This window comes from Parasteatoda tepidariorum, chromosome 9 (assembly GCF_043381705.1).
Source record: "Parasteatoda tepidariorum isolate YZ-2023 chromosome 9, CAS_Ptep_4.0, whole genome shotgun sequence".
NCBI classification, from domain to species: domain Eukaryota; kingdom Metazoa; phylum Arthropoda; class Arachnida; order Araneae; family Theridiidae; genus Parasteatoda; species Parasteatoda tepidariorum.
The window spans coordinates 17116655-17129504 of NC_092212.1; the positions used below are offsets into that span (position 1 = coordinate 17116655).

Sequence of the window (12850 nt, forward strand, 5' to 3'; positions counted from 1 at the left end):
TATATATATATATATATATATTGTTTAGTTCAATTTAAAATTATTTAATACCTCAACATGCACACTTATTGTGAAAATATATAGATAAATTTTATATGTAAGAATAAAATTTATGGTTCCTCTGTCCCAAATTAATTGCTACATTTAAATATTTTTCTGCTGATAATTGATACTGATAATTCTTTGGATTTTGTTTTAATATTACTAACGATTTCAACGTGTTACGCTATCAATCAACGCAAACTATTTACTAAGCATTCACTGCTTCCTTATTAAATGATAGATTTAAAATCTCAGGGTTCGCAAGCTCTTAATCCCTTAACACACAGATTTTTTGAGAAAAAAAACCGACCAAAAAAAAAATCAATTTTTTTAATGTAAAAATACGCATTTTGGAACATTGTCTTTTCTTTGGAAGGACAATTTTGATATATTGCGCTTTTGTTCCATAGAAAAATGCTATATTCAGATATGCCAACTGCTTCTGACACACTAAAATAATTTCAAAAAACGGTAAATAGCTTCAAATTAAATTCTGCAATTATTTGACTATCTTTGCTTTCTTTTTAAAAGTAATAGCTTGACATTACTCTTACGTAGTGGTGAATTATATATACCTATGAATTATTTAGAAATAGTGGTGGGTAAAAATCTACTAAATTGGATTTATTAAACCAAGAATCGAAATTGATAAACTACCATTTTAAGATATATATTTGCTGTCCGGAGCAAGTTGGTATGTCTGTATATTTTGTTCCTGAATAAATTAGTGTTATAGCTTACAATCCTATGTAAATGATAAATACCAATAAAGCGATTTTTTTTCTTAGCTTTCACATTGTTATTTTATTCGAGTGTGAAAAATTATAGCAGCATAAAATACAACGCCGCTCGAATTATCTCGAGTGTGCACAGTTTAGCATGTTTAGCGCTCTCGACTCGAGCGCACAAGTTAAGGGGTCAATACACGTCCTATTTTGAAAAGACTTTCAACAGTAATCATATAAAACTGTCTGCTAGGTAATGAATCCTAAATTCCTCAGTTGTATACTTTTACTGACGTCAATCTACTAAACTGCTACGGAAGTTATTTATGACTACATCTATTTGAACCGTAGCTACTAATTTGGGACAAAATGTTTGACCTAAAAGTAGCAACTAATTTGGGACAGAGGGTGTACATATAATTCGGCTACCATAAAAAAATTTCAAACATTCTTATAAGGTTTTAGAAATTATGGAAAAAAGTTTTCAGAGGAAAATTTAGCTTTTTACATAGATAATAATAAGAAAAACGATAACATATATTTTTTAGTTTACTCTTTAAACAAAAAAATACATTTAATAGCCTTAAATCTGAATCATTGCAAACGATGAAAATTAAAGATGAAAATGTTACATTAATCCATAAAAGCAAGATTGCTAACTTCGTCAGTATTTAGCCGAAGAATTTTTCGGTATTATTAGAATTGCTCATCTTCTTTACAACTTCATATTCTATGTTAGATCCGATTAGAATAAATCACCAATCGAGGATACCTACTACCTAGAAAAATTAAATAGCTGCGACGAACTTTTCTCAAGACTGTTAAAAATTTTATTCATTTTTATAAAATCAGTCTCAAAATTTTCATAACATGATAATTTTTTAGACAATATTTTTAGGAGATATAAATACTTTAAAACGTGTATATTTAATCAAAATTTATCTACCATTTTAAAACAATTTCCAACCCAGGCTTAATCCGTGCCATATCAGATCTGACAAGTATAAAATCGTTGCGAATTTCACATTTTCACTCTAATTTAAAATAATTTTAACCACCACGATTTTTAATTATTTAAAGATTTACTCTTAACAGCTTGAGAATTGTTAAAACTGTAAGTACTGACAAAGTTTTTCTATAATTCGTTAACTTTTTTTTCACTATAAACATTGCTGTCAACCATAAAATTGCCCTTTCGTTGAGTTTGGCAAAAAGTACATAGGTAACTTTTCAGAAAATGTTATATTTTTTAAAACATTTAAAGTGCTTTTTTTAAAAATTTTGTTGCTAACTTTTTCTTAAAAAGACACTAATTCAGTTTAGAAATTTAAGCCTTCATTTAGCAGCTATCGGCCTTTTTTTGTAGGAAAGAAATGCCCAATTGGAAAAAATTCTTGTACAACATCAGCAAGTATTACTTATATGAAGATTCGCCTTTAATTGATGATCTCTTGCATGATATGGCCAACAAAAAGATCATTGCAGTAGGTAAAATTTATTCTCTAAATTTTTAACATAACTTTGTTTACTGATTACGCGCAAGTGTATTGTTATAAAAAATGTCTCCTCTATACTAAAATATGATAAATTTGATCCCATCTGGACATTTTCTCTTACTATCTGGAAGTTTTGTTTTTAATTTCGAAAATACACACGTTATAAATAACGACAAGGATTAGACTACCCCTTAAAGTGGTCGACCCCGCTGATGTGACATCACTGAACGCTGCTGCCCCCCACAAAATGTGCACATTGCATGTCAGTGAGCTGGTGTTCGGATTTTCTTATTTATGTGTTAGAAAAATATTTTTAGAGATTTTGCAAGTATCATAAATAAAAATGCAATCGACGCAAATGCAAGTATTATGTATAAAAATTCAAAATAAAATGCGAAATGCATGAAAATTTTTAAGAGTATTCAAAATGTTCTTAAATATAATTAGTCGCTTGAATTCTATTCAGGTCAGTGGAATATTAACCAGTGGCAGTTTTGAAGCAGATTAGGCATCGCCTCCACACGGTTTCTTATAAGTAGTCTGCGCAGACTATTTAAGAAGCGAACCGGTTGTGCGCATGAATCCAATTTCTGTTTTAACAGTGATTGAGAGAAATTTATCATATGTATTTGAGAATTGAATCTGTAGTGGTATACAAGTAAATAAGACAAACCAATCATTATCATAAATTAAACAAATTTTTAGACATATATTTGCTACCACTTTCCAATTTTTAATAGATTTCATATTAAATGGTTTTTTCAATAGTTGGTTTACCTTCATAGTGGTCTGATCGGACTACTTACAAAAAATCGTGTGGAGGCTTTCAGTTATATAAAAACGGTATCATGCTGACTAAATACGGTGCTCGTACACACTGGTCATCGCGTTGATGCCGGCTTAACCCGTTTTATCCCGTCTTTTTATATTGAAGTGGTGCAAAAAGTGGCTTTATGAAAAAAGTGGTATAATATGTTATTCAACTAAATGACAAATATCAACTGTGTGTTCTCATTTCAGTTTGAAATGTCCCTGCATCTTATAGTTATACATCTAGTGATAGAAACTTAAATCACTAAAAAATTATGGTGGAAGGGAAAATTTTAATTCTCCTAGATAAAAGACAAAATGGGAACAATTGTCCTACCACAATGTATGTTTTTGAAAAAGGAAATTGTCCTATAAATATGACGCTGGGCACTAACAGGTTAATTCGGTGCTTGTATGCACATGAATAAACTAGAACAGGACCTATTTTCCTGAAAATATACTAAAAAAATAAAAGAAAACGACAGTAGCATCTTTACCAGTTAAGTGAAATACGAAACTGCTGGAAAATATTTGCCTAATAAATATTCTGCGCTCGCAATTATGCAACCACAGCTTTTCAAATGTCTGTTTTCAACATAGTACCATAGATTTCCTTAACTGTGCTCTAAAAATGAAGTTTTATAGTATTTATTTAGTGGTAGTTAATAATGCGTTTCATAAAAGTATTTTTTTTGCATATTTTAAAAACAATATTTTTAAAAAATTTTATTATTATTCATAATTTATTCTTAAAATCAGTTGTGTTGCTAAAAAAAATTATCGAACTTCAATTTTAAAAATATGATTTTCTAAATCTAAAGTTCCCTTTAAAAAATAAACATACAGATCAGAAAAATTTTAAGACTTGATTTAGTTTTTTATAAGATAACGATGTTAAAAATGGTAATTTAAACATGACATATCTAACAGCCTACATCCAAAATCTCACAAAAACAAACGAATTTTATTTTCACTCATTTATTTTTATCCGTCATTAAAGAACAATTTAAATTGTTTCCTCAATAAAAAAAAATTAAATTCTATGTATTTTAAAATTTGCTGTAATGGTTCAGTATTTTTTTGCTGAGTGTCCGTAAAGTCATTATACACTTATATGATCATTAACTGATCAAAAGTGCACCGTGACTTTACGGACTTGCTGTACTTTGAAAATAATAAACCTATTTTTGTTTTTGCAATTCTTAGATGTGCATCCAGGTGGTACTCAGTTTAAATTAATTGTACTTTTTGAAGATGGAGGTCGAGCACTGTTCAAACCAATGAGGTCAGTTTAAAATCACGAAAATATTTTTTTTAGGATCAAGTTATCTGAGGATCATATCATTAGTCAGCACAGTAGTTTTTAAAAAAAATAAGCATAATGTTTCCAGTTTTACTAAGGCAGTATTTAAATATGTAAATAAACTATCAGTTCTTTCATAATTTCTATCTTGAGTGATTCGTTTGAAAGCTTTTAACAATATCTAATTAACATAAATTGAACTCTTCAGCTTCCCTAAAATAGTGCACTCTGGTTAATTAATGGAGTCTACTGACACACAAATAATTGCTACAAGAATGCAGTAGGTTTAGCACTCTTGCACACTTTATCACTCTTGCTGTAGGTTGAATAAAATATTGCACTCAAGCTAACTAATGCAATCTACTAACACACAAATAATTGCAACAAGAATGCTGTAAGTTTAGCACTCCCTCACACTTTATTACTCTTGCTGTAGGTTGAGCAAAATATTGCACTCAAGCTAACTAATGGTATCTACTAACACCCAAATAATTTCAGAAGAATGCTGTAGGTTTAGCACTCTTGGACACTTTATCACTCTTGCTGTAGGTTGAGTAAAATATTGCACTCTAGCTAATTAATCGAAACTACCGACACACAAATAACTGCGAAAAAAATGCTGTAGGATTAGCACTCTTGCCGCAAATAGCATTCCTGCATACTTTAGCACTCTTGTTGTAAGCTTAGCAAAATAATGCACTCTAGCTGTCTAATAGAATCTACTGAAAAATGCTGTAGGTTTAACAATACTATTCTTTCACAGACATTTTTCAGATATTTTCGGTAGTGGTAGGAAAGATAACTTCTTTAACTTTTTTATGAATTTGATTAGTACAAAATTTTTCACTGAGACACAAATAAATAGGGTTGTCACAAGCATATAATGACTGTTATTTTAATTAAAGTTTTTAAAATTAGCAATAGCATATTTTAGCATATTTCTTTTTAGTTTTCGCTTTGGAAAGTGAATTGCAAGAATTCACGATTCACGAAGATTGCATTATCTCGGTGTCTGCCACCGAAGGCGGCAATAAACCGATTTGTCGGAATTAAGTATGCCAAAAAAAAAATAATAATAAATGGACGATGGATAAATGGAGAAATTAAGTATGCCAAATTGAAATGAAATTGAGTGAGGGAAAAAAAGGAAAAGTGAAGGAAGAGGAGGAGCGTGCACGAGCATGATCGTCGAGGACAATTCACGCTGTGTCGTAATAATCAGCATCTATAGGGCAACGATAATGATGAGATACAGAAAAAGATAATGGGAGAAAAAATCTGAGTAAATAAAAGAATAATCAAACAATGGGCTATATACATAATCAAAGTCAACGATAGTGAGTAATGCAATTAAAAAGCGAAACGAAAAAGATGAAACTATTTACAAAGCGGGCTATATACATGTTGATGGCGATAAAATAACTAAGTACGAATAAAAATAAAAGAATATATACAAGGAATGTGTACAAAGGACGGACACTAAGCGTGATTTCATGACGAATAGGGCAAAGGAGGTATGTGGATAACAGGAGAAGAAGCTTATCGAAAGGAGCATCACTTACTACATCAGAAAGCCTCCACACGGTATTTTATAAGTAGTCTGAGCAGACTATTTAAAAAATGAACCAATTGTGCGCATGAACCCAAATTATATTTTGAAAGTAATTGAGAAAAATTTATCGTATATAATAGAGGAAAAAAAAATTATCTGTAGGGGTTGACTAGTAAATAAGGCAAGCCAATCATATTCAGAAATTAAACAAATATTTAGACATATGTTTGCTACCACTTTATTATTTGTACTAGATTTTGTATAAATAGCTCTTTAATCAGAACTCCAATAAAAAATCATGTATAGGCAACGCCTTCTATAACTGAAAGCCTCCACACGGTTTTTTATAGGTAGTCCGATCAGACCACTGTGGAAGATATCCACTTTCCGAACGAGTCACTTAATACAAAATCTAATTAAAATAGGAAAGTGGTAGCAAATATATGACTAAAAATTTGTTTTATTTATGAATATTATTGGTTTGCCTTATTCACTCGTCAATAACTACAGATTCAATTCTCAAATATATATAATGAATTTCTGCCAATTACTTTTATAAAAGGTTTTGGGTTCATGAGCACAATTGGTTCACTTTTCAAACAGTCTGCGCGGACTGCTTATAAAAGACCGTGCGAAAGCTTTTTGATGTAGGAGGTGATGGTATAGGTTATTCCAGAGTCACCAACACAATACACACAGCGGATAAATATTTTCGAGTGGTAGTTTATTAATTGTAATTCTAGGTTTAATAAATTCAATTTATTAGGTTTTTATCCAATATTATTTCTAAATAATTCGAAGACTTACATGATTCGCCACTTGTTAAAGTTAAGTCATGCTAAACCTTGTGAAAAGGGATCAAAATTAGTACAATATTTGCAAATTTTAGTTTATAGTTATTTACCGTTATTTTGGCGTGTCTGGAGTAGTTGGCATCTGTGTTACTCCCCCAATGAGGTGGTTGACGGTAAAAATAGTCACAAATTAAAAATTGCTTTTCCTTTAAATATCAAAAGTTTGAAATGCAAATTACCTTCTTCTTCTTTATTTAAATAAACTGGGCACCTGGACCGCGAAGTGGCCCCTATCTCATTCATCATTAAATTACATGCAGTAAGGTAAAATACATTGATTTGGCAAACATTATGGTAGCCATGAAAAATCAAGCCGTTTGCTTGTGAAATAATAAAACAATGAAAAAATTCAATATGACAAATTGACGATTTTACATAACATTATAAATATTGATTGTAGACTTAAATTAAAAATAAAGATAAAACATGATTTGATGTGTACAAAAATTGATTTTTGAAAAATGAAAGACATAATTGATGAAAATGTAAATTGCCAAATATATTGAATTATTAAAGAGATAATAAATAAACAAAAATGAACTGTCATTTTCATTAATTTATATTTTGAACATAATTATTTCATACTTTTATTCATTACTTTATTGATCTTTAGATTTCCAAGGCATGTCGAACGCAATGAAAATGTCTTGTATTTAGCTGACTACGAACGACATGTGAGTGAAATTGCTGCATTTCATTTAGACAGGTATTCATTCGCATTATATTGGGAAATATAGGGAATATTTTTTCTACTTTGAAGTAAATTTCAAAACAAGAAAAATTAAACAAATAAATAAAAAAATACTTTTAAAAAGTTTATAATAAAGACTGTAACTGGCATTTCCAGAAGCATATATTTAATCAGGGAATAAAATATTAAGAGCTATATTCAATATATGTATGATCAGTGTAACGGAATTGTTTTCTTTTTTTTACTTCACCAATAATATTTTCGTTCGTTCGTTGTTTTAGAACTGGGCATCTGGGACCTAAATGGCCCTTACCAATAATATTTTATCCTGCGTTACTTTTATTAAGTTTGCAGGAATATTTTAAATAAAGTGGTAGTTAATAAAGTAATCAGAGAATTATAAACTCAATCTTCTGATAAATCTATAATAAAATAGCTGCTTGTTTTCTTCTTACCCTGATTTTATCAAATGTGAGAATGTCACTTACTGTTTCATCTACTAAGCTCTTCAACTAATTTTTTAGTAATAGAAAATGTTTGAAAAGTAAAATGTTTTTTTTTTCCTTCAAAAACTTCATCTGAATATTCAACTAATACAAAGTAAGCGTTAAAGTTAGGTTAATTCAGGGTTCATATTTTATATTACTTTCCACTTCATTTTTGAATCAAATGTAAAATTAAATTAGATAGAGTTTAATTCGTTGACACAGGTTGTGGAGTGCAATTATCAATACAATTAATTGCACTCCATTTTAAATAGTGGGTATTTTTATCTTAAATTAAGGGTTATCTCAGAATAAGGTAAATCTCTTAACAGGAAATTTGGTTTTCCATATAAAACATAAAAATACAACGCTTAAGAACTGTTATTCATTGTGGTCGCCAAAATTTAAAAAAAAGATAGTAAATAAAGATTTAAAACTAAGGTAGCCATTTTGCTATAAAATAATCCTAGGACACAACCAAACTACGCTGCATTTCATTATAAAAGGCGTACTTCAAATAGGCATAACTTTTAAACTGTTTTGCAATTATTTAATGGTATATAAGTTATATTTATTTTAATAATTAACTATGAAAACTGTGACCAATCAACATTTGCTTTTAAAATAAGATTTCAAAATTGGAAAAGATTATTGGGATTTAATTTTTCGCATTATTACAAAATGGTCTCTTTGGTGAAAAACATATTTTATTTAATGACAAAAAAAATGAATAGGATTTTTAAGAAAATGTAGATGAAGTTGTAGTGCTAACCTAGCGTAATGAATAGATTTGGTTTAAATTTCATTTTAATTGAATCGGGTATTAAATCTTCGAAACCAAATCTGCGATACTATAATAAAACATTTGGGATCTTCCAACTAAATACTATTTAATTTAGACGTAATTGCACATTTAATGTTCTTCCAACTAAATACTATTTATTTATACGTAATGACACATTTAATGTTCTTCCAACTAAATACTTTTTAATTTAGACGTAACAACGCATTTAATGTTCTTCCAACTATATACTATTTAATTTAGACGTTACAACACATTTAATGTTGAGAAATAATACATGATTTTATTAATCTTGAAGGTCTGTGAGCGAGGCGAGCAGAAGGCAGATCCCTTCAGTGTATATAATGCAAGTTTAATACTTACTTTGTAGCGTTAATGTAATAATTATCGAAAACTTATAATTATTTTTTACATACTGAAAAGTGTAAAGTGTACTATGATATTTTTTTCATATCCATTAATTAAAAAAATTGAAATTAGTCTTTTAGTTAATTAGAAATTAATTAATTGAGTTAGTCCCATTAATTAAAATTAGTCTTTATTTTAATGAAAATATTCATATCATCATTTGATAATTTAGGCTTTTAGGTTTTCGAAGAGTACCTCCAGTTGTTGGGAGAAAAATAAATATTACTGGAGAGCTTTTACCATTAGTTTTGGATGATATCTATATGGTTGATACATTCTTTTACTCACCAGGTAAGTGTCACATGTTTCATATTATAAGTATACAGAGGGTATGTCATGTGCTAACTTTTCATTTGTTTCTGTTACACAAGGGCAAAATTCAGATGGAGCGTGGAATCTTCGCGCCACCACAAGTTAAGTCATATCAAGATGTCATATAGTATAAAATATTTGAAAGAAGTATTCCAGCTTCCAAAAATGAAAAAAATTCGGTTTAACATTATAATATGAGGGTTACCGACCCATACGAAATTTCTGCCTGTGAAAAGAGTAGACCATTTGAGCAACTTAAACAGTGCTATCACACTACAAGTTTGAGATAAACAAAGATATTAGCAGTGACATTATTTAGGATAACTAAAGAATTTACGATAAATTTTACACTATTTGTTCAACGCTGTTTGTCCTTCACAGTGTTAACCGTAAAGAGCAAAAAACCTTAAAGTGTGTTGCCCATACGAAATGTGTGCCCGTGAAAAGAGTAGACCATTTGGGAAACTTTAATAGTGCTATCACACAACAAAATTGAGATAACAATGACATTATTCAGGATAATAAAAGAGTTCACGATAAATTTTACACTATTTGTTCGCCGCTGTTTTTCCTTTACAGTGTTAACCGTATAGAGCAAAAAAACATAAAGTATGTTGCCTATAGGATATGTCTGCCCGTGAAAAGAGTAGACCATTTGGGAAACTTTAATGGTGCTATCACACAACAAAATTGAGATAAACAATGATATTATTCAGGATAATAAAAGAATTCACGATAAATTTTACACTATTTGTTCGCCGCTGTTTTTCCTTTACAGTGTCAACCGTACAGAGCAAAGAAACATAAAGTGTGTTGCCGATACGATAAGTCTGCCCGTGAAAAGAGTGGACCATTTGGGAAACTTTAATAGTGCTATCACACAAGTTTGAGATAAACAATGACATTATTCAGGACAATAAAAGAGTTCACAATAAATATTACGCTATTTGTTCGCAGCTCTTAGTCCTTCACAGCGTTCACCGTAAAAAGTAAAAAATGATATATACACATGATATACGCATTACTCTTACCTTTTTCTACTTAAAATCGCCCCCCGCTGCAGCTAACAAATGTACTACCAGCCTATAAAACTCCAGGTAAACGGTAACTAATCAGAAGCTCAAAAGAATGGGTTAAAACCTAAGGGAAAACAATTGTCTCAATTGCTACTCCTGGATCAAAATGTGACCTTTCAAATGTTTTAGTTCATTCAATATTAAATTAGAAATAAACAACTGTATAGATGCTAAAGATTAATTTATTTTCATTTATTTACATGAATAAATTTTAGAAAAAATTAAAACGAATTTGTCTTTAATATCTATTAATTTCAATTGCAAAATAAATAAATAAAATAAATAAATATTTCTTAGGAAAAAAATTAAATATCAGACAACCAGAATCAGCTTCTATAGTTAAATCCAAAATGAAAAAATAAGTAATCAATCCAAACAAATATACAAAACAAAATGTATAGCAAATAAAATAATAATAAAAAATTCACAGGGAAATATTTTTAAACAAATTAATTTTATAATTGTGAATTTTTCGATTTGATTCAAAACATACTGAGATATGGTTAAAGACGCAGAAATTGAAGTTCACATTAAGGAGCCAACATTTTCCCCAGATCTCCTGAGGTAGTAGATTTCGAAGAATATTTTCCAGATTGCGGCTACCTCCCATGTTTTGATTGTTAGAAAAATAAAATTCTGTTGAAAAAAAGATATGTTCATTCAGAGAAAGAACTTTTTTCTGTCTGTCTCTAAAATTTAATTAAAAGTAAGCTATATTTAATTTGTTTGTTTGTTGTACCCCTTTTGATCCTTAAAGAATGGCTCTTAGTTGATGAAAATCCGATCAGTCAAAAAAAAAGTTGTTCAAGGTGACTTCTTTTTAATTTTGCACACTTTACATACAAAAAAGAAGCAGTACTAGTCTGTGACAGAATTCAAAGCTGCCAACATTGAAATCTAGTTCTTTATTGATATTACTACCATCCATGAATTACTAATTCATGGAATGTAGTAACAATGCTATGCAACACCATATAAGGGATTACCAACAGCTACGCTTTTTCCGAAATATTTTATTGAGAGGTTGAAAACTAAAAATTAAGGCTTGCATCATTTTTAGTAATTTTGCAAACATATTAATAGTCTCACCAAGAGAGAATAAATTTTTTAAATATTTTTTTTAGGTCTTGCATATTTGCTTCAATTCTTCCTACAGACAGATGATTAAAATCATTACAAATCAAATTTTGACAGTGTTGAATAAATTTTTAAAATGTTTTTGATTATCACTTTAAATATTCATTAAAACCTCCCGTTAACCTCGTTGATACGGACGAGTCATATATGCATTCTCAGGATGGCGATAATCAGGGTAAAAAAAGCTATTTTATAGCAGTTTATTTGTGGGTGGGGAAATTACAACATAAACTCCATGAAGTGGAAATTTGGTGCACAAAATGGAGAATCAAGCTTCATCCTGATAAGAGCAATTTAATCATCATTGATGGTAAGAAGTGCAAAAATAAGATGGCAAGAAGTGCAAAAATAAGATACCAACGATCGAATTATATAACACTAAAATCACCCCAGTTAAACAAGCTAAGTATCTTGGAATTACAATTTCGAACAATCTTAACTGGAGTACTCACATCAATGAGTCCATTAGAAAAGCCAGAAGTCCGTTCTACGCTCTAAAAGCACTTTTAAATAAATATTCAAAGCTATGCCTGCAAGTCATTCGATCAATTTTTACCTACGCTAGCCCCGCCCAGGGCTGAAAGCACATATATATCAAGACGGAATAGAGTAAAAACTGGTATCAAATAATATAAATTTTTAATTTTTTTTTCGGGAATAATAACTACCAATATCTATAACTACCAATTGATTTAACGAATATAAGTTTTGTACAGAATTGCTCATTCGGCGAGAATAAATTAAATACAATGAATTGTTTATTATTAAGAATAGAATAACTCCTCCCGAATATTATGTAATATTGAAATAGCTCTCCAACCAGTATTTTCTCTTTTCCGTCCCGCTTTCAGGCCTGGCCCCACCCTAACCAGTGATAATTTAAAGAAAAAATTGTCATACACAGAAGGCAAATTTTTAAGATACATGACTGGTGCCCAAGAGCTATCAGCAACAGACTGCCAAGGAAGGATCTAGACATAGAAGAAATTAATTGCTTTATTGCCAAACTCAACAGTAAATTCTATATAGCGACGCTGGAAACTGTACGGCATCGAACTTCAATCAGTTGCTAGACATCAGCTTAATAGACGACAACATTAAATATAGCCCAGTAACTCCTCATGTCAGATTGTATCATATCAAAATATTACAAATGA

The 12850-nt window shown here is 29.9% G+C and overlaps 1 protein-coding gene across 1 annotated transcript in view; it reads left to right on the plus strand.

Annotated features, from left to right (window-relative positions):
* Positions 1-2133: 2133 nt before the first annotated feature.
* Positions 2134-12850, plus strand: part of LOC107446379 (extracellular serine/threonine protein kinase FAM20C) — a gene marked incomplete at its 5' end in the record, with an annotated part of 28397 nt that continues 17680 nt past the window's right edge. Inside the window, 4 exon segments of the mRNA XM_043044613.2 lie at positions 2134-2255; positions 4280-4358; positions 7396-7488; positions 9341-9459. Of these exon segments, the coding sequence (XP_042900547.2) occupies positions 2134-2255; positions 4280-4358; positions 7396-7488; positions 9341-9459 (413 nt within the window).